Genomic DNA, 23,903 nt, shown 5'->3' with positions numbered 1-23,903 from the left:
GGACCATATGATAGTAACAATCTGTGCAGAAAAACTCCCTCAGGCTGCGTTACTTCGATGGGAACAATCACTAGACGGTAAAAGAGCAATGCCCACATGGGAGCAAATGAAGAAATTCCTCGCTGCTCAGTACGAGATAGCTGAGCGAATGGGCAGCCAAAATATGAATATAACAAGTCAGCAATAATATTCAATACAACAGACACGTTAATAAAAGTCATTCCTTCGTGTCAAACCAAACTAATAAATGGCAATCAGTATGTGAAATTTGAAAAGGGGATCATAAAATAAGATATTGCGAGAGATTTAAAAAACTATCCGTCTCTGATAGGAACAATCTCGTCAGACAGCATAAACTTTGTATTAACTGTCTGTCGAATGCTCATACGACTAAAGACTGTGAAAGCAAATTTAATTGTGTGTATTGCCAACGAAGACATCACTCATTGCTTCACATTACCAATTATCAAAATACGAAGCAAAATCAGTTAGATAAAACCACGGGGTTAGTTGCTACAACCACATCAGGTAATCCCGAAATAAGGGAGGAACAACCAAGTTGCTCTAAAGCAGCAAAAATTCAAGCGCTTCATTCGGAAAATGAAAGCAAAACTCTTTTACCCACTGCGGTCATCACCATTGAACATAAAGGTGATATATTCAAACTAAGAGCACTAATAGACCAAGGCTCTCAAAGATCCTTCATATCAGCAAAAGCTCAAAATCGGATAAAATTGCCAACCAAACATTCCAACTTCCAAATTTCAGGAATGGGCGGAAGAGTAGTCCAAAGCTCTAATAAAATCTGCCCCATTACCCTAATTTCACCCCTAGCGGATAAGCGCATTCAAGCAGAAGCTTACCGCAACTTACAAACATGCTTCCTAGATACAAAATACAGAGCAAGCATTGGGATAAAGTTTTACACCTAAAACTAGCAGATCCCAACTGAAATACTCCATCACAAATATATATTCTATTAGGCAGCGACCTTATACCGCAAATCATACTAGAAGGTGTTGAAAAAATTTCAAACACCCTTGGTAAGATTTTAGACAATGCGATATCTGATCAGTTTTCATACACTAGAGATTCAATATCTGCATTATCCGCCAAAACAAAGAGAAAAATTTTATCCTCTGTGGCAAAACTGTTTGACCCCGCAGGATGGCTTTCGCCAATTATGATACAAGCTAAAATCCTGATGTAAGAATTATGGCTAGACGGAACCGACTGGGACGAACAAGTGAAACCTATTCGCTTAGAAAAATGGTTCCAGTTCGCTAACAATCTCAATGACATCTCGCAAATTCAAATTCCACGGTGGGTAAACTACTCACCCGAATATAAAGTTGAACTACACGGCTTCTGCGACGCCTCTGAAAAGGCGTATTGTGCCACCATCTATGTGCGCACACAAAACGTTACCGCAACCACAAGCCACTTACTAGTAGCCAAAGCAAAGGTGGTTCCTTTAAAGACGTTAAGTCTACCACGACTTGAGCTCTGCGGCGGCTGCTACTAGCGAAACTAATATCCATGGTACAGGCTCATTTAAACTTGGCGACAAGTAAGGTATATTTATGGTCTGATTCCGAAATTGTTCTTGCCTGGTTGGAAAAACCACCACATGCGTGGAAAACATATATTTCTAACCGCACTTCTTAAATACTTGACCTAGTGGGAGCAGCCACATGGCGACACGTAGCCAGTGCTGACAACCCTGCTGATCTAGGTACAAGAGGATGCAAACCTCTGCATCTCGCCACCGCCACCCTATGGTGGAATGGCCCCCGATGGTTAACAGAATCCCACGATTTTTGGCCACAATCGCCAATGCACAACATAATTGCCCCTGAAAGTCGAAAAATCGCCACTTATCACACTACACTGGACGATACCGAAATCCTTGAACGATTTCCATCGTTCCCTCGAGCACTCAGAGTAGTTGCCTATATGTTCAAATTCATCGAGCTACTGAAACTTAAAGTAAAGGGAGCAAATTGTCCCCCCTGCGATACACTGACGCACCAAGACTTACAAAAGGCAAAGGTCGCTCGTATCGCATCAACCCAAACGCGCTACTTCTGCCGCGACATATCACTACTAAGAGAATCGAAGCCGATTGATAAAAGGAGCTCACTCTTAGTACTTAGTCCATTTATAGACACGAAAGGTCTGCTTCGTGCAAATGGCCGGCTTACGAATTCAAGCCTCACATATAACGAACGCCATCCCATAATAATACCCGAGAAATCACCATTTGCCACATTATTAATTAATTACATCCACATAATCATGCTTCATGCCGAACATCGCTAGCTGGTACATACAAATTTAATTATGAAGAATTTACGACATTGTTAACTAGAATTGAAGCCGTTCTCAACTCACGGTCTCTCGCTGCACTCTCGCAAGACCCATCAGACTTGACTACCCTCACTCCAGGACATTTTCTGAAAGGAGCGCCCATTCTGTTCACATCTGAGCCAGGCGTGGAGACGCTCTCCTTATTAAACAGATGGGAAAGAATTAAAATTCTCCAGCATGAATTTAGTCGCCGATGGAAGGAAGATTACTTAAAGGACCTCCACAGAAGGTACCGATGGAAAACACCAGAGAAGGCGCCTCAGCTTGGAGATTGTGTCTTAATCAATGATGATTGTCACCCCCCTACTGAATTGCGCCTTGGTCGCATAGAGAAGCTTTACTACAGCTCCGACGGTCATATTCGCGTGGTCGATCTCCGCACGCAAACTGGAACATTAACTAGGCCGCTCGTTAAACTATGCTTTTTGCCAACAGCCGATAACACCGTGACATAAACCGTAAATAATAAACCGATAAAAAACCGCAAAATAAACCACAAATAATATATTAATACAGGCAACAAAATAACATAAAGAGTCGATCCACATGACGACTCACTCATGCCACACTAAGTGGCAACAATGCTTATATCAATATATTCCACAAATATATAATTAACATGACCTCTTCTATAGAAACAAAATGGATGTCGATGGGTCAACTGCACCAATACCAACCATGCGTTCGGCTGTCCATGTGCCACGCCCTGAGGCTGTCCCAACAGCAGCGCCCCGAAAAACCACAGCAACAACGCCGTGCAACCCAAGCAACTCCGACGTCGCCACCGAATGAGCCACCCCGTCTCCGATGTCCACTTTGTTGTCGCACTCACAGGTTGCCACACTGCCGCATATTTAAAAGGATGCAACCTCAACAACGATTGCAGATAGCCCAGGCCCATCACCATTGCCTGATTTGCCTGGCGCCTACCCACACCACACAGGAGTGTACGGCGGCACCAGACTAGGCCACAATCCCGTCGTCCAACCGGCCTCAGCAACGTGGTAGCCACCCTACAACAACTCCAGCGCTTACTAGGCTAAAAATTTGCCTAGGGGGGCCGGGATGGCTAAATGAGCCCCAATCTCATATGCCCACCAGCTAAAACTTGTAAAACCCTGGACACACACCATTCCCCGCATTCAACATACTCATCACTAACACGCTACATTCACCACACTCACCACCACCTACAATCCACACCATGCATCACTCACGAGAGAGTTACACATATACACTGCATACCGACACACACGTATAAGCTAAACCGATAACAGCACTCTCGTGTATGCCAACATCTAAACAAAAGGGTTCGACAGACGGACACTTTTTTCTTCTTTGATATCATCAGCGATCATCCACACGCAAGTTCTTTTTATTCGTGATAATTTCCGATCAACGAGCATCCCGGCGGCCCAATCCTTTTTTCTTTTTTTAAATACATAAACTTAAGACCCATTATATCTATTCAACATTGTACATTTAAATCCAAAATACCTGTTGGTGAATCCCTTTCGAAGGGATTGCGTAAAATTATAAAATGAAATAAAACGGAAAGCAAGGAAGCGAAATACAACACCACTTATTTTATTTCTATCGATATTTGAAAGATGGTGAGTGTAAGAACTTTTAAACAAAATACATATATATATACATATGCACTTACTTGTGTACATATGTAGATATGACTTCAATAATTCGAATTGCCAACAAACGCCTTTTCGCGACGATTACAAAAATCATAGATTGAAGATTTTTCTAATATTCCCTCCAGAAGGAAAAGTTGCAATGCTGCAAAAACCTAGGGAGAAAAGTGGCAACATAGCCCTTGAGTCGATTTAAAATATTTTTCAAATATTTTTTAAGTCGATATGTTTGCATGCTTATACATATTCATATATATTTACGGCAAGCCGATAAAACAAAAAATCATAGGCTCCGGCCATTGGTTGACCGTGGCAACGAATGGCTTTACATGAAGCCATGAGTTCACATTTTTACATACATATGTATATTGAATGATGACAAATTGACATACCCAGCAGATTTTAGGATGATCGTTTGAGACCTCGTGGATTAATCCTTTAGGAGATATCCTATACTCTCTATTACTCCTAATACTCTTGTGTAAATACACGTAAAATTGTATACTCGTTTTTAACATTGCATGTCATTGGAACGCGAGTACTCTTAACCTCCTAATGGAGATCTCTATGATTACTGCTATTGGAGATCTCTATGATTAATCCCAAAGGAGATCTCTATGACTACTGATATAGGAGATCTCTATGATTACTACTATAGGATATCTCTAAGATTAATCCCAAAGGAGATCTCTATGATTACTACTATAGGAGATCTCTATGATAAATCCTATATTATTTTCAGCCTGCAATTATTTTAACAAAATCAAATTTTTATAATTTTATTTTTTATTAAAGTTTTTTAATTAAATGAATGTACATGGAATCTATTATTTTTTATATTATAAGTGTTCCTGTAGAACTGAGCCTTACATTTGAGAAACGCCTTTTTGATCTTTGCCTCAAAATCAGGGTATGAGTAATCATCTTTTAAGGCCTCTAAAAATTAAACTTGTTAAAAAAATAGATGACATGAATTGAAATTATGTATTACCGTAAAGAAATTTATTGAAAAGTGCATAATTCTTCAATGCAACTTTTTTTTGGCTCCATCCCAATTCACTTTTAAGAGCAGGGAATCTCTTAATCCAAAATTTTTGATAGGGGTCTCTTTGAAATCTTTTGCTTCAGATACGCCACCTATAATAAACTCAAACTGTTGAGTAACATCTTATCAAATGTATTTTATCATAATCACAATTTCTGCATCAGGCTTATTCAAAAGCAAGGATTCTGTAGATGCTAAATCATTCATGTTTTTAATAGGAAATATCATTAATTCAATCTTCATCGGTGGAAATATGTCAATAATCCGCTCCAGGAGTATAGTGTTCTGCGCAGATATTTCCTCTAGCTTCCGTATTTTTTGTTCCATGTTTCTTTCTTTCCACATCATTTTCATTTTCACTTTCACTTTCCACATCATTTTCATTTTGTGTATTATTATTTTGTTTTTTATATAAATTATTTAATTTTTTATTCACTAGGCGTTTTAAATGCCTTTTAGAGTAAATTTAATTATCAATTTAAAATATTTAATACTCAATAGATATAAAACACTTACGTCTGCACGCTTTAAAAAACATAGTTGAAATGAACAATTGCTTGAAGACAAAAATTAACAGTTATTATTTCCCGTTAAATTGTAATTTTTTAATCAAAAGTACGATTTTTAAGCTACGAAAAATTAAAAAATCTCCTTTATTGCTCCTAAAGGAAATCAGAAGTATAAAATCTCCTTTTTTGCTCCTAAAAGATGACAAAAGGAGGTCAACACTAAAATGAAATATAAAAAAAAAAACACAATATAAGAACAAAATTAAAAAAACTCCCTTACTGCTCCTAAAAGAGGTCAATAGGAGGTCTCCTTCATTCCTCCTTTCAGGAGATCTCGCTTTTAAATCTGCTGGGTATGTACACAATTGGAATGATTCTTTGATATTTGTTTACATGCACGCATAATTACAAATGCGCGGACGTTAATGATTTTGAGATATTATAGAAATTATTCTTGACCAAAGTAATTAAATATATACATATATATTATATATATATTATTTTACGTATATAATATTTTTAGTTTATTTTATATTTCAAAGGTTTTAATGGAATAAATAATGTGGTAGACATTTATTACATATGTGTGCATGTCCTTTAATATCAAATATAAACATAATATCTATAAATTACATATGTATAAACATACTAGCAGACCCGGCCACACGTTTTGTGGCTAAGATACACAATCAATCTTGGCTTCGATGACGATACAAAATTCATTAGAAAGTCGAGGTTGATTTATGTTATACATACATCATGATGACAACTGATGATACTTTAAATGTAAAATTAAGTGGTGATAATCCAGGCAATTCCAACGATTATAAAAATTCTTTGGGATAGTTGGCTACGTCATCCTAATTTGTATCCTCTCCTGTAACGAATTCTAAATAGTCGCATTGACATCGACGACATCTTTGTTTTTTGCGGCCAATATTTGTCGTTCACTCAGGCAATTATGGGTATTATATTGTTGTTTTATATCCGGAAAGAGACAGAAATCTGTTTGAAATGTTATTAATCCATCGAGGTGTCAACTGTGACTTACCTACAATCGCAGTTTGATCTTGCTGCAAAAGCACTTCTATGTTTCGTTGACTTGTAATTTAGGAGTAATTTCAATGCCGAATGTACAGTTTGTGTGCTTACTAACAGGTTGCCAATTTGCCCCATTCCCGTTATGCTTTGATGGTGAAAATTAGTGAAATCGGTTCAGGAATTACCACGGTCCTCATATACAATACATATTCTTTATGAATATATGGGTCAGTATTGTGTGTTATCTTAATAAAATTACATCACTTAATTCCGAGAGTATAAAATGTTCGGTTGCACCCAAACTTAGCCTTACCTTACTTGTTACAAATTGTTTTGGGCTATCGACACAACCTTATACAATGTAACAATGACAAAAATATTTTAACAAAGCAACAATGACTACCTTCAAAATATTATTATTTTTTGTTTTCTATTTTTTAATTTTGTTGTCAACTCATATAAAGTTCTGTTATTGCAATCTTCTGCAATAACCTTGCTAAACCTTTCTTAGCCACGCTCGAATATTTCAAAATTAAAATTAGCCAGATCGGTATGGCAGTTCTCGACATTTTGCAAGACTAACGAACAGCAATTCGTTTTTATATCTATAGAATACAAATTGTTTGTATGGGAGATTAGAAAAATGTGAATTTTAGACTTTTTCAGGTAATTTTTGTAAATTTTTCTCTCCGTAAGAACCATCCTCAATCCCCCTGGAATACAAACAAAAAAGAATTAGTGAAATCGGTCCAGCCGTTTAGGAGGAGTTAAATGACTAACACTAGGGATGCAAACATCGTGAAATGAAACATCGATGGTTCGATGTATCGATGTTTCTTCAAAACCCATCGAAATCAAAATCGTCGGTCATTAAAACATCGATACATCGATGTATTTTTGAACTTTTTTAACTTATTTTAAATTTAGTGTGAAAAGCTAAGGAATACAGAAGCAGAAGCATAAATTAATGAAATGTAGTACGCCTTAAGTTGGTACCTTTTATTTCACTTAGCATTATATATCTGTTAAAGTTTTTTCTCAATAAATAACAGAATTTCAAAACAACGATATGGAAAGTTTTTTCACTGTCACTGTCGGCACTGAAGGGGCCACAATGTGTAAATATTAATAAGCCTATTTATAAAACTCCGGAAACACAGTATTCATGTCAATCCAAACTCTATTGGCTTCTGATTGGTAGGGGTAACAGTCTAGATACACTTTCTCTTCAACCTTCCGTCCCTGTAATTGTAGTTAAATTTGACAGCTTATATTTCACCTTTTGGTGGACCAAATGTTTATTCTGGTTCCAAATATTAAACGAGTATTCTGTTTCACACTCATCCGAAGATTCCGTTGTATCAGCGCGATTCTTTGAATTTTTTATGAAAAAAAGTATTTCTTTTAGCCATAGCATCTTCAAAATGCAGTAATTTGAATCTCTGATCTAACGCGGTAGCCTACGCCAGAATTAAATTGTATAAATAAATCATAAAAGTAACCGCAGTATTGTCCAAGCGAACATTCCCTTATCGAATTTTCCGTATTTTACAAAAATCGAATTCCAATGTAATAAAGCGTATCCAAATAGAGGGTTTCGAGTTAATACCCGAAAAACTGTGAAGTCAAATTTTTATATAAAACATCGTTGAAAGTGACATGATGGCTTACACCGATGCTTTTTGGCGAAAACATCGATGTTTCAAAAACATCGATACATCGTTTGCATCCCTAATTGTATATAAGCGAATCTATAAGAGTACATGTGGTGAAACACGCTTATAGGAACGAGTACCCCTTCGAAAAGCGGACCAGTGTGACAATCGACACACCATGAACCTTCTCTATATTACACGTCCTCTGTTGTGACTTCGTAGCTGAGCGCGAAAATAAAGATACCCAGTGAGAACTTTGTCACATTACATTTTTCAATAGTTCATGAACATTATTCAGCCCTATCACGCAATTCATCGTACACTGTTTTTTCGGAAAAGTTACGTAATTGCTTTCATGCAATTCGATTATCTTAAAAAGTAAGTTCGAAATTCGTAAAGTGACATTCACAGAATACATTCGAATCGTCAAATTCGGAAGTTTTTTTAAATTATTCTACGACGCGTTTTTGCTAACGGAAAAATTTAAGAATATACTAAAAAAGAAGAAATAAAGCAAAAAAAAAAAGGTTCAAATGTAAGTTTTTACTTTATTTAAGTTAATTGCATTTGTTAAGGATAAAATATATTTCAATTTGATTTCCACAGGTCTAAAGTAATAACCACGAAACAACAATATGCGCTTCTGCTTGAACTTTTGCAGCAAAAGCCCGAAATGGCGCAGGGTTTTTCAAAGTGTCCTAAGGAAGTAGCAGCGGAATTTTGGAGTAAAGTAGCCGATGAACTCAACAGTGTAGGCCCCCCCACTAAAGACATTTCAAGCTGGAAGAAGGTAACGTATTATAGTTCTTTTAATTATTGAAACTAAAAGAATAATTTATATATTCTATAATTTATTTTTTAAAAGGTATGGCTAGATTGGAAGGCATATATTAAAAGGAAATTGGCCGAAAACAAAAAAGAACAGTCAGCTACTGGTGGCGGTCGAAATAGACAGCACCATTTCAGCGAATTGGAAGAAGCTGTAATCAAATTAACGGCGTTAGAGACGAGTACTAACGGCATACAAAACACAGTGAGTGTGGGTTTATCAATGGCAGTTGACACTGATGAGGCCGAGGCCGATATATCGCTGCCTTCGATGAGTTGTAGCCCTGCACTGCCAAGACACAGTACTAAGCCACCAGAAACAAATACAATTGATTTAGTAAAAGAACAACTTTTACTTCAAAAAGATTTTCAAAAAAAGGTTTTTGAAAAGTTAGACGATCTTTCTTCAGATATGCGCCGATTATGCGAACTAAAGAAAGCAGAAGTGGAAGAAATCGGTAGGCATAATAGAGCAATGGAAAATTTAATTGCTGCAAAAAATTCTATTAAGCAGCAAATGTTGCAAGTAGAGCAACAAAGTTTGCATTATCAAAAATATTTAAATAAATAAAAATTTAATTAAACCTCCAAAAATATATCGTGTTAAATTTATTTAGTATATTATATTCGTGTAAGTGTTCTACATATAGCCTGTCTTATCTGTGAAGCTTCATCATTATAAGTTGATGAGATGATATCATCATTTTCAGAAAAATTATTTGGTTCTGAAACATTTTCTAAAGCTTCATCAGGTACACGAAACTGGATGCAAACATTGTGCAACGCTGCCGCAACATTAACGATTTGAGATGCCTTCCATGGCTCGTAGCGAAGTTCACGAGCACTCATAAGACATCTAAATCGATTTTTAAAAACACCGATTGTTCTTTCTACAATATTTCTCGCCTTTGCATGTATTTTATTATACTTCTCTTCCGGGCTTCCTGAGGAAGGTGTTCGAAAAGGTGTCATTAACCATGGTTCTAGGGCATATCCAGCATCTCCTAAAAATTGTAATTTTGAAAGTTTGTAAAGAGTTATGACAATTTTTATACATATGTATATATGTATGTATGTAGGTATAATACCCAAAAGCCAAGTGTTTCGTTCCCCATCCAGGTACTTTTTCTCAAAAAAATAACGCGCACTGCTAACATTCCATATATGGGAGTCATGATTGCTCCCAGGATACTGAGCGTTTACATAACGTATTTTCATATTATTGTCGCATATCTGCAAAACATTGAATAAGAAGTTTGAAATGTGAATTTGCTACCTTACTTACAATCATGGCATTGATACTAAAGTATCCTTTGCGGTTATAATAGAGAAACTTATCTTTTGTTGGAGCAACGATTTTAATGTGTGTACCGTCTACACACAAAATCGCACCTGGAAATCCGTATTTCTGATAGAAATCCCTCTTGGCTTGTCTTTTTTCATCGCTACTTAAATTAAGATTTATCCACTGAGGGCACAGATGGGACTGAAGCGATGCTAATACATCTTTTAAGACGCAATAAAATGTAGACTGAGCCATTGGAATATCGAAGTCCTTGCCTACTCCATGCTGGTAGCCTCCCTCAGCAAAAAAACGTAAAACTAAAGACAAACGATGAAGTAAAGATATAGATGAAGTCCTTGAAGAACTTGCATTCCTCTCAAGAACGCCGAGGACATATGTAAAGGCCGCCTTATTTAAGCGAAAATTTTTAACAAACCTGTTTTGAGAAACTCCTTTTAATAAAGTATAACTATTTTTATAGAACCTGAGTATGTACGTTGTTTCGCCTAACTCCAGAGGGTTGCTGAAGTCCCTAAGTGATTTTCTTTGAAGTTTTAGATCGCGGCGGGTTCTCTCTCGTTCTTCCTCCATCAGCAAAAATACATACGTCAGCGAATAAATTTTTTGGTCAAAAATTCAACTATATCATAAAAGTTTTCAGTTTTCTTTATCAAAATATACATAATTTTCTCAACCCAGCTGATTTCGAAATGTCAAAATCCAAAATTTAAGTATGGTAACAAAGTTTCGAGTTCACATGGATTCAGTGATGGCAAATTATTCGTATTCGTAGCGAACATTCGTATTCTTAGCTTTGCTATGATGGATTGCGTGATAGGGCTGATTTATTTTCAATATATTACTATTAAAAGAAATATATTAGAACCTAAAAGAATTAACTTTACTGTCCTTAATTAACTTGAAACATTAAATGTAATACACGACATCAAAGAACAAAACACATCGATAGTCATTTCCCGCAGGTCACATTTGCCTAGAGGCGACACAGACTTCGTAAGTTTTACTTTGATCATATTTGTATCACTTTATTCATTCAGCTATACTCTTGGTGTTTTTTGATGGTATGGCTCATTTTGGTTTAACTTGACTGAATTATTGGCTCGTGAGACAATTGAGCACTTCAACGATACGTATCAAGAGAAACTTACTCATTATTCATACTCTCGCTTTGTGTGCTGTGCGTAAATGTGTTTTAGTGGATATTAGTGTTTGATGATTTTTGACTTATATGCACTAATACTATTTTTTGTGTTACTCAACCAATGACTCAAAAACTTATATGCACTAATACTATTTTTTGTGTTATTCAACCAATGACTCAAAAAAGGGAATAACACTCCAAAAAGTAATAGAGGTAATGCAGAGGAGAACAACCACCCCAATTTCACTTATCACCACTCACCTTTTAGATAACAACATAGAGAAAGAAATAGAAAAAGAAGTGAAGTGAACAACACGAAAACAAATACCCGCGCTTCTAAGTGAAAGCACACGAACCCGAACAAAAACCCCGCGCTGAAATACAGTCAAAATAAACACAAACTAAACAACACAAACCCAATGTAATAAAACACAAACCATAACACGTAATCTAAAGTGTAAATAAAGAAGGAGGAACACATCCCACATCATCCACACCGAGGATTCAAACACTACACAACATAAGGAATTATCCCACAGTTTAAACTCTCAAACACTAATCTAAGAGTTAGATATGGGGTTATATATATGTATGTATATAAATAATCAGGATGACGAGTGGAGTTGAAATCCGGATGTCCGTGCAAGCGATAACTGGAGTAAAAATTGAGATATCTTTATGGAATTTGGAACACATGTTCCTTGGGACCGTGAGAAGGTTGCTTTCGAAAATGGACAAAATCGTCAAACTGCCACGCCCACAAAATGGCGAAAACCGAAAACCTATACAGTGTCATAACTAAGCCACAAATAAAGTAAAGAAAATAAAATTTGTTACAGAATATCGCATTAGGGGGGGGCACATTTTGCTGTAATTTTTTTTAAGTGGGCGTGACCCCGCCCTCAAATATGTTTTTTGTATATATCTTGCAAACCAAACTTTCTTCAGTCGTTTCTTTTAGCCAATTCCTTGTACAGTCCAAAAACGAAAGAAATCGGATAATAACCACGCCCACCTCCCATACAAAGGTTAGGTGGAAAATTACTAACGAAAAACGTCAGAAACACTAAATATCACATAAGAAAAGGCAGATGGAAGCTGTACTCAGAACCATATCTCAGGAACTACTTGACCGATTTCAATGAAACTTGGTTTGTAATAGTTTCCTTACCCCTCAATAATATGCTGTGAAAATTGGCCAAATCGCTTATATACCAGAACTTTGAAGACGATCTGAATCGTTTACTTTACAATATATAAAGTAAGCACTAGTGAAGATATCGGTGCAGAACATTGCACAAATACTATGTTTATAGTGTGGCAGTCCCATTCTAAAAATCGCCAAAATCGGACCATTGGTTTTCAAGGCCCCATATATCGAACATGAGGACCTCGGTGCTTCTAACCTAATATTAGGGTTTCCAACTTTTAATGGACTTTATACAATATATATATATATATATATATATATTTGGCGTAGGAACCGCTTTAAGCGATTATAGCCGAATCCACCAGAGCGCGCCACTCATTCCTCCTTTTTGCTTTTTGGCGCCAACTGGAAACACCAAGTGAAGCCAGGTCACTCCTCTTCCGCGGCTTCCTCCAGCGGGTACTGCATCGAATACTTTCAGAGCTGGAGTGTTTTCTTCCATCCGTACAACATGACCTAGCCAGCGTAGCCGCTGTCTTTTTATTCGCTGAACTATGTCAATGTCGTCGTATAAATCGTACAGCTCATCGTTCCATCGTCTGCGGTATTCGCCGTTGCCAATGTTTAGAGGACCATAAATCTTGCGCAAAACCTTTCTCTCGAAAACCCCAAGAGTCGTCTCATCGGATGTTGTCATCGTCCACGCTTCAGCGCCATACATCAGGACGGGAATAATGAGCGACTTATAGAGTTTGATTTTGGTTCGTCGAGAGAGGACTTTACTTTTCAATTGCCTACTCAGTCCAAAGTAGCACCTGTTGGCAAGAGTGATTCTGCGTTGGATTTCAAGGCTGACATTGTTGGTGTTGTTAATGCTGGTTCCCAGATAAACGAAATTATCTACAACTTCAAAGTTATGACTGTCAACAGTGACGTGGGAGCCAAGACGCGAGTGCGCTGACTGTTTGTTTGATGACAGGAGATATTTCGTCTTGTCCTCATTCACCACCAGACCCATACGCTTCGCTTCTTTATCTAGTCTGGAAAACGCAGAACAAACGGCGCGGTTGTTGCTTCCGATGATATCAATATCATCGGCATACGCCAGGAGCTGTACACTCTTGTAGAAGATTGTACCCTCTCTATTTAGTTCTGCAGCTCGTATTATTTTTGCCAGCAATAGATTGAAGAAGTCGCACGATAGTGAGTCACCCTGTCTGAAGCCTCGTTTGGTATCGAACGGCTCGGAAAGGTCCTTCCCGATCCTGACGGAGCTTTTGGTGTTGCTCAACGTCAGCTTACATAGCCGTATTAGTTTTGCAGGGATACCAAATTCAGACATCGCGGCATAAAGGCAGCTCCTTTTCGTGCTATCGAAGGCAGCTTTAAAATCGATAAAAAGATGGTGAGTATCGATTCTTCTCTCTCGGGTCTTTTCCAAGATTTGGCGCATGGTGAATATCTGGTCCATTGTGGATTTTCCAGGTCTAAAGCCACACTGATAAGGTCCAATCAGTTCGTTGACGGTGGGCTTTAGTCTTTCACACAATACGCTCGACAAAAACTTATATGCGATATTGAGGAGACTTATACCACGGTAGTTGGCGCAGATTGTGGGGTCTCCCTTCTTATGGATTGGGAAGAGCACACTAAGATTCCAATCGTCAGGCATGCTTTCTTCCGACCATATTCTACAGAGAAGCTGATGCATGCACCTTATCAGTTCTTCGCCGCCGTATTTGAATAGCTCGGCCGGTAATCCATCGGCCCCCGCCGCTTTGTTGTTCTTCAAGCGGGTAATTGCTATTCGAATTTCTTCATGGTCGGGTAATGGAACATCTATTCCATCGTCATCGATTGGGGAATCGAGTTCGCCATCTCCTGGTGTTGTACTTTCACTGCCATTGAGCAGGTCGGAAAAGTGTTCCCTCCACAATCCCAGTGTGCTCTGGACATCCGTTACCAGATTACCTTCTCGGTCCCTACATGATAATGCTCCGGTCTTGAAACCTTCTGTTAATCGCCTCATCTTTTCATAAAATTTTCGAGCATTACCCATGTCGGCCAGCTTTTCAAGCTTTTTATACTCACGCATTTCGGCCTCTTTCTTTTTACGTCTGCAAATGCGTCTCGCTTCCCTCTTCAGTTCTCGATATCTATCCCACCCCGAACGTGTTGTGGTCGATCGCAACGATGCGAGGTAGGCAGTCTGTTTTCTCTCCACTGCGGAACGACAATTCTCATCGTACCAACTGGTTTTTTGGCGTTGCCGGAGACCAATTGTTTCGGCTGCAGCGGTATGCAATGAGTTTGAGATGCCGTTCCACAGCTCCCTTATATCGAGATGCTGATGAGTGCTCTCAGAGAGCAGGAATGCAAGTCGAGTAGTAAATCGTTCGGCTGTCGGTTGTGATTGCAGCTTTTCGACGTCGAACCTTCCTTGTGTTTGTTGACGGGCGTTCTTTGCTGTACAGAGGCGAGTGCGTATCTTTGCTGCTACTAGATAATGGTCCGAGTCAATGTTTGGTCCTCGGGGCGTACGCACGTCTAAAACACTGGAGACATGTCTTCCGTCTATCACAACGTGATTGATTTAATTGCGCGTGTTTCGATCAGGGGACAGCCACGTTGCTTGATGAATTTTTTTATGCTGGAATCTGGTACTACAGACAACCATATTTCGGGCCCCAGCGAAGTCGATCAGCCTCAGGCCGTTTGGCGATGTTTCGTCATGGAGGCTGAATTTTCCGACTGTTGTGCCAAAGACACCTTCTTTACCCACCCTGGCGTTAAAATCGCCAAGCACGATTTTGACATCGTGGCGGGGGCAGCGCTCATAGGTGCGTTCTAGGCGCTCATAGAAAGCATCTTTGGTCACATTGTCCTTCTCTTCCGTTGGGGCGTGGGCGCAAATAAGCGATATAGAAGAACCTCGCTTTGATGCGGATTGTGGCTAGACGTTCATCCGTTGGGGTGTATGCCAGGACTCGGCGACCCATAATTCAACACCACATATGCGCTCCGTTATGGCCGCTGTAGTAGATGTCAGAAGGACCCACATTCTTCCGTCCTTGTCCCGTCCATCGCACTTCTTGGACGGCGGTGATGTCAGCCTTTAGTTGTATAAGGACATCAACCAGCTGGGCAGAGGCACCTTCCCAATTAAGAGTCCGGACATTCCAGGTGCATGCCCTCAAATCATGATCCTTAGTACGTTTGCAGGGGTCGTCATCAAAAGGGGGGTTTCTCATCCGAGGCTCGGTGTTTGTTTTCATTGGGGAGATTTTTTTATGTGGTGGGTCCCAAGCCCTACGCACAACCGCACAAGCGGGCTTCGCCTTCTCACTTTAGCTCGCCTCCAAACGGATGTCTGTTAGCTACCCTGGGGATACTTGGTCTAAAACCGGAAGTCGTGAGCTGCTTGAGTCATATGCAAAAGAATCGTTCCTGGCCACTCCCAAGTGAATGGCAATCAGAAACTTTCCTCACTTGCGTGAACTTCTACATATGACCCCATCCCCCTTTATACAATATATGTGACGATTATGTGGGTCAAATTGTGTATTATATAATATCAATTAAGTTAAATAAATAAATTACGAGAATATAAAATGTTCGGCACACCCGAACTTAGCTCTTCATTACTTGTTCTATTGAATTTTATGCCGAATTTATGGGTCGAATTGTGTTATGTTTATAAAATTACATCAATAAATTGCGAGAGTATCAAATGTTCGGTTGCGGAACTTAGCCTTTCCTTACTTGTTTTTAGATGTAATCATCGGCTACCCAGGTAGGCATGATGCCAATGTATGGAAAAGTAGTCCACTTTACAAAGGGATCACATATGGACAAATAAACCCAGGTAGGCATGATGCCAATGTATGGAAAAGTAGTCCACTTTACAAAGGGATCACATATGGACAAATAAAACTTGCGAAAGATGCAATTATTCTGGTCGATTCAATATATCCTGTTTCAAGATACTTAATTACTCCTTTCAGAGATAACGGACACCTTTCCAGAGAGGAAAAACAATTATACTATTATATGAATTCAACCAGAGTATTTATCGAGCAAACATTTGGAATTTTCAGCGCAAAGTTCAAAATATTAAATGATATTGATGTGCGAAATATAGAAGGCTGCTGTGATATTAGCTTGCGCAGTTTTACATAATTTTATACTGCGAAGCAATCCGGTTCATTCTGAAGACCATCATACGAGTTTGCCGGAAAATTTAGAAAATTCAAATGATCACGCTATGATTGAACTACGTGAAAATGTAAATGACTAATGACTAATGTAGGAATTACCAGACGAAATAACTTGAAAACGCTATTTATTTAATAAAAAATATTATTTCAATAATGTATATGTGTACATATCCAATATATTATTAATTGATTGAAATCTTGTTATATCAGTTAATTTAATTGAAATCACTTACTCTAGAATACTAAACCAGTTTCTATATCTCTTTTTAATTAAACATCAATTAATTAATAAATATTTATTTTATTGAAAATAGGATCTCATTCTTATACTAATAATAATAATATATATATAATGTACGTCGAATTAATATTGTCGTGGTAATTAGTACAAGCTACTGTGTAAGCTGTTTCCAAATCCTTAGCGTTAGGACTACACAATGTCCCACTTGTATATTGGCTATTCCATCCAAGGATGAAGGTCTTACTGTTTCCTGATTCGCATAGTCCTTTATTGAAGCATTGTTTTGATTTTCGGACATCTCAATCTTTGATAAAGCCAAATTAAGTGCTTTGCTCACTTCACTGTGAAAATCGGCTAGTGTTTTTCTTCCTTGTCTGATTTTTTTTCATTTCGTCCAGTAACACGTATTGGTGCATTGTTTTATTCCACCCATAAAGGTCCATACTTGTCATCTGCAGGATCTATATTCATTTTTGCATCCATCGAACCGTGGGAGTGCTTTAAATAACTCTAGGTCGATGTCATTTGGGTCGTTTATAATCAATCTTTATCATTTAAAATTTGCTAAGTTTTACCATCTGGTCGATAGGAGATCCACGCTTTCAATCGCAAACAAGCTGTTTATATATAATCAAGTACTAAAGCCAATTTGGGCCTATGGAGCTCAACTATGGGGTTGCTCAACTCAAAACTGTATTGCCTGTATTCCTCGCTTCCAAAATAAGGTACTAAGAAGTAAAGTTAATGCTCCTTGGTATGTTAGATCTGCTTACCTTCACCGTGATCTTGGTGTGAATTCAGTAGTAAACATAATAACCAAATTTGCAAAGACTCACGAAATGAGGCTTATACAGCATGTAAATGAAGAGGCATCCAGACTCATCGGTACTGCTGAACGAGAAAACCGACTGAAACGTAAGAAGCCTTAAAACTTAGCAAGGCAACTGTAGCAGCAAATGAATTTCTCTAACATTTAGCTTTTAATTATTATTTTTAAGTTATTAGAATTGAATTGAAATCAATCTTATTGTTTCATGTGGATCGACCTTTATTCCTTCTTTAAATGATTGATTTGAAGCAATCACTGATAGCCCTTTCTGCATCTCAATACTTTGCTGCTGCCTGTTCCTGTTTTAGACCCAGTATCCCCTGGAGGATTGGAGGCGAGATAAAGTGAGAAGGCTTTTGCGGTTGTGCGTAGGATTTGGGACCCACCATCATCAGGATTTGAGGGCATCCACCTGGAATGTCCGGACCCTTAATTGGGAAGGTGCCTCTGCCCAGCTGGTCGATGTCCTCATACATCTAAAGGCTGATATCACCACCGTCCAAGAAGTGAGATGCACGGGACAAGGACGGAAGAATGTGGGTCCTTCTGACATCTACTACAGCGGCCATAACGGAGCGCATATGTGGTGTTGAATTATGGGTCGCCGAGTCCTGGCATACACCCCAACGGATGAACGTCTAGCCACAATCCGCATCAAAGCGAGGTTCTTCTATATCGCTTATTTGCGCCTACGCCCCAACGGACGATGTGACCAAAGATGCTTTCTATGAGCGCTGCCCTCGCAGCCAAAATCGTACTTGGCGATTTTAACGCTAGAGTGGGTAAAGAAAGTGTCTTTGGCACAACTGTCGGAAAATTCAGCCTCAATGAAGAAACATCATAGGGGCCCGAAATATGGTTGTCTGTAGTATCAGATTCCAGCACAAGGAAATTCATCAAGTTACTTGGCTGTCTCGTGATCGAAACACGCGCAATCAAATCGATCATGTTGTGATAGACGGGAGACATGTCTCCTGTGTTGTAGACGTGCGTACGCTCCGAAGACCTAAATATTGACTCGGATCAATGACGATGTAATAGATGTTTCATTACCCGACTCCATAACCTGCGCAAATTACTGTGCTATAAGTCTCCTCAATATCGCATATAAGGTGCTGTCGAATGTGCTGTGTGAAAGACTAAAGCCCAACTTCAACAAACTGATTGGACGTGTGGCTTTAGAACTGGAAAATCTACATCTGACTAGTTATTCACCATGTGCCAAATCTTGGAAAAGACCAGAGAGAAAAGAATCGATACTCACCAACTATTAATCATTTTTAAAGCTGCATCCGATGAGACGACTCTTGGGGGTTTCGAGAGATTTATGGTGCTCTGAACATTGGCAACGGCGAATACCGTAGACGATGGAACGATGATCTGTACGATTTATGACATTGACATAGTTCAGCGAATAAAAAGACAGAGTCTACGCTGGGTAGGTCATGTTGTACGAATGGATGAAAAGACTTCAGCTCTGAAAGTGTTCGATGCAGTGCCCGCTTTAGGAAGCCGCGGGAGAGGATGACTCCGATTGAAATACCAAGTGGAAAGTGACCTGGCATCACTTGGTGTTTCCAATTGGCGCCAAAAAGCAAAAAGGAGTGGCACGCTCTGGTATATTCGGATATAATCGCTTAAAGCGGTTTCTACGCCAAATATATATATGTATATATTATTATTATATAAAATTGCGTAGAAGGCTTCTAATAAAAAAGTAGTGAATTGTGGCAATTTTTCGACCCAATAAGTAAATTCATGCAGAATATAAAATTTGAAAATTAAATATTTCGTATAAAACATAGAACGAAAAATGCACAGTATAACATTAAAAACAATTCATTTTATTTCAGATTAAGTATTTTCATCTATACTAATATTATAAAGAGGAAATGTTTATTTTTTTGTTTGTTTGTGTCGAATAGGCTCCGAAACTACTGAACCGATTTGAAAAATTCTTTCACCGTTGGAAAGCTATACTATCCCTGAGTGACATAGGCTATATTGAGTTTAAAAAAAAAATAGGGTTCCTTACCAAAACTCCGATAATGTAAAAAAAAATAATACCAAAAAAAATACCAAAAAACTTTCTTTAATCGCGAATGCTGCGAAAACGATTGAAGATATAACAAAGTGATGTACTACAATTTTGTAGAACTCATCATTATCTACAGAAAATGTCGCGACATCATATCTCTAACTATTATAGTTTTGTCACAATAAGCGATTTTATATAAAAAATTAATTAAAATACTACTACTTGAAAAGGCTCTATATTTATACCTTAGTATTAATCCTTATTATTAATACTTATAACTGGGGGATGGGGTCATATGTAGAAGTTCACGCAAGTGAGGAAAGTTTCTGATTGCCATTCACTTGGGAGTGGCCAGGAACGATTCTTTTGCATATGACTCAAGCAGCGCACGACTTCCGGTTTTAGACCAAGTATCCCCTGGGTAGCTAACAGACATCCGTTTGGAGGCGAGCTAAAGTGAGAAGGCGAAGCCCGCTTCTGCGGTTGTGCGTAGGGCTTGGGACCCACCACATAAAAAATCTCCCTAATGAAAACAAACACCGAGTCTCGGATGAGAAACCCCCCTTTTGATGACGACCTCTGAAAACGATTTATGGATAATGATATAAGGGCATGCACCTGGAATGTCCGGACCCTTAATTGGGAAGGTGCCTCTGCCCAGCTGGTTGATGTCCTCATACGACTCAAGGCTGACATCACCGCCATCCAAGAAGTGCGATGGACGGGACATGGACGGAAGAAGGTGGGTCCTTGTGACATCTACTACAGCGGCCATATAAAGGAGCGCAAATTTGGTGTTGGATTTGTGGTGGGAGAGAGACTACGTCGCCGAGTCCTGGCATTCACTCCGGTGGATGAACTTCTTGCCACAATCCGCATCAAAGCGAGGTTCTTCAACATATCGCTGATTTGCGCCCACGCCCCGACGGAAGAGAAGGACGAAGTGATCAAAGATACCTTCTATGAGCGCCTAGAACGCACCTATGAGCGCTGCCCCCGCCACGATGTCAAAATCGTGCTTGGCGATTTTAACGCCAGGGTGGGTAAAGAAGGTGTCTTTGGCATAACAGTCGGAAAATTCAGCCTCCATGACGAAACATCGCCAAACGGCCTGAGGCTGATCAACTTCGCTGGGGCCCGAAATATGGTTGTCTGTAGTACCAGATTCCAGCATAAAAAAATTCATCAAGCAACGTGGCTGTCCCCTGATCGAAACACGCGCAATCAAATCGATCACGTTGTGATAGGCGGAAGACATGTCTCCAGTGTTTTAGACGTGCGTACGCTCCGAGGACCAAACATTGACTCGGACTATTATCTAGTAGCAGCAAAGATACGCACTCGCCTCTGTGCAGCAAAGAACTCCCGTCAACAAACACAAGGAAGGTTCGACGTCGAAAGGCTGCAATCACAACCGACAGCCGAACGATTTTCTACTCGACTTGCACTCCTGCTCTCTGAGAGCACTCATCAGCATCTCGATATCTCTGACGATTGGAATCTTAGTGTGCTCTGCCCAATCCATAAGAAGGGAGACCCCACAATCTGCGCCAACTACCGTGGTATAAGTCTCCTCAATATCGCATATAAGGTTTTGTCGAGCGTATTGTGTGAAAGACTAAAGCCCACCGTCAACGAACTGATTGGACCTTATCAGTGTCGCTTTAGACCTGGAAAATCTACAATGGACCAGATATTCACCATGCGCCAAATCTTAGAAAAGACCCGAGAGAGAAGAATCGATACTCACCATATTTTTATCGTTTTTAAAGCTGCCTTCGATAGCACGAAAAGGAGCTGCCTTTATGCCGCGATGTCTGAATTTGGTATCCCTGCAAAACTAATACGGCTATGTAAGTTGACGTTGAGCAACACCAAAAGCTCCGTCAGGATCGGGAAGGACCTCTCCGAGCCGTTCGATACCAAACGAGGCTTCAGACAGGGTGACTCACTATCGTGCGACTTCTTCAATCTATTACTGGAAAAAATAATACGAGCAGCAGAGCTAAATAGAGAGGGTACAATCTTTTACAAGAGTGTACAGCTCCTGGCGTATGTCGATGATATTGATATCATCGGAAGCAACAACCGCGCCGTTTGTTCTGCGTTTTCCAAACTAGATAAGGAAGCGAAGGGTATGGGTCTGGTGGTGAACGAGGGCAAGACGAAATATCTCCTGTCATCAAACAAACAGTCAGCGCACTCGCGTCTTGGCTCCCACGTCACTGTCGACCTCCACTCCGGTGGAAAGACCAAGTGCAAAGTGACCTGGCTTCACTTGGTGTTTCCAGTTGGCGCCAAAAAGCAAAAAGGAGGAATGAGTGGCGCGCTCTGGTGGATTCGGCTATAATCGCTTAAAGCGGTTCCTACGCCAAATATATATATATATATATATATTAATCCTTATCGAAATAAATGATTTATTATTTAAGATCGCTTCAAAACCTTTATATAACTTTTTGAATTATTAGATTCTGACATACCATTCAAAAGATATCACGAGTTAAAAATTTTGAAATTTTTGAATGGTCCTGTGCGGAATTAAAAATAATTGTCGCTTGATAATAATATGATATAAAAATGGATTGCTGTTCGTTTGTGCCGCAAAAAAAACGAGAACGGCCAAACCGATAATTTTAGTCTTTAAATATTCGTGGAAGGCCAGAAAAAGATTAGAAAGTGAGTAAATATGAAAAAATTTCGAGGAAGATAATAATAAGAGAATTTTATTCGAGTTGACAAGAAAAATATAAAAGAGAAAACAAAAAATTATAATTTGAAGGTTGTCATTGTTGCTTTGTTAAAATATTTTTGTTATTGTTCAATTGTATAAGGTTGTGTCGATAGCCCAAAACAATTTGTAACAAGTAAGGAAAGGCCAAGTTCGGGTCCAACCGAACATTTTATACTCTCACAATTTTTTGATGTAATTTTATTAAGATAACACACAATTTTACCTATATATTCGACATAAAGTCCAATAGAAAATCATCATGTATAGTATATGAGGGCTGATGTAATTCCAGAACCAATTTCACTCATTTTCACCACCAATGTTAACGGGAATAGGGGCGACTTGGCACCCGTTAGTAGGCAAACATACGGCACATTCGGCCTTGAAATTACTCCTAAATTGCAAATGAACGAAAATTTTCCAAATATTCAAGAAGTTGTTGGAGGTACCGCACAGGACTTTAAAAGATCTTGATTGTCGATGAACGTTTTTGGTGGAGCCAGGATTCTGTTAGTAGGTGATTTACGCCAGACTCTTCCAATTATTCCTGGATCAACAGTTACTGACGGGCTAATCGCATGCCTAAAATCATTTAATTTGTGACGACACATAAAGAATCGCCAATTAACAACTAACATATGAGTGTTTTTGCAACAATACCAAATTGCGATTGTAGAAATAGTTGGCAGTTGACACCTCGATGGATTAATAACATTTCCAACAGATTTCTGTCACTTCATTGACTCGAAAGAGAAGTTTTCCTGATATGATAACCATAAATGAACCAACCTCGAGTAATCAATATCGTCGCCGAAGCCAAGATTGGACCAACTTAATTTAATGTATACCTTAGCCACAAAAACGTGTGGCCGGATCTGCTAGTGCTAAATAAACATATAAAATTATTTGGCTTTATAGTTTTGTTATATGTTAAAACTGTTATTACATATGCACATTCCTAATGCAAGTGTCTAGCAAGTCAGGGGTACTGAAACTCCAACACATTCAATAACACCACTACATACACACATATGCAATAAAGGGTGAAATGTGCATAAATGCGCAAATATTCCATGCTCCGAATCTGGTCTTATTTTTCATTTTTTATTTCTTTTGATTGACCTGTTATCAGTTTATCTATCCGGTTTTTTTA

General features: G+C 38.9%; 1 protein-coding gene and 1 long non-coding RNA gene across 3 annotated transcripts; one reads left to right on the top strand and one right to left on the bottom strand.

Annotated features, from left to right (window-relative positions):
• Window positions 1–4,841: 4,841 nt before the first annotated feature.
• Window positions 4,842–8,206, bottom strand: LOC128922808 (uncharacterized). The gene is made up of 3 exons (XR_008471993.1): window positions 6,622–8,206; window positions 5,212–6,575; window positions 4,842–5,153 (listed from the first exon to the last, which is right to left on the bottom strand). It is a non-coding gene; the product is annotated as an uncharacterized LOC128922808 (long non-coding RNA).
• A 126-nt stretch (window positions 8,207–8,332) lies between these two features.
• Window positions 8,333–11,186, top strand: LOC128922773 (uncharacterized). Of its 2 annotated transcripts, XM_054234524.1 has the most exons (3): window positions 8,333–8,801; window positions 8,873–9,056; window positions 9,132–11,186. In XM_054234524.1, coding segments are annotated over exons 1-3 (720 nt in total). In that variant the 5' UTR covers window positions 8,333–8,799; the 3' UTR covers window positions 9,666–11,186. The 2 variants fall into 2 exon arrangements, with proteins under 2 accessions (XP_054090499.1, XP_054090500.1); XM_054234525.1 differs by having other exon boundaries at window positions 8,333–9,056.
• The last annotated feature ends 12,717 nt before the right edge of the window (window positions 11,187–23,903 follow it).

Source organism: Zeugodacus cucurbitae, chromosome 6 (genome assembly GCF_028554725.1).
Source record: "Zeugodacus cucurbitae isolate PBARC_wt_2022May chromosome 6, idZeuCucr1.2, whole genome shotgun sequence".
NCBI classification, from domain to species: Eukaryota; Metazoa; Arthropoda; class Insecta; order Diptera; family Tephritidae; genus Zeugodacus; species Zeugodacus cucurbitae.
This window is presented reverse-complemented; position numbering and strand designations above follow the sequence as displayed.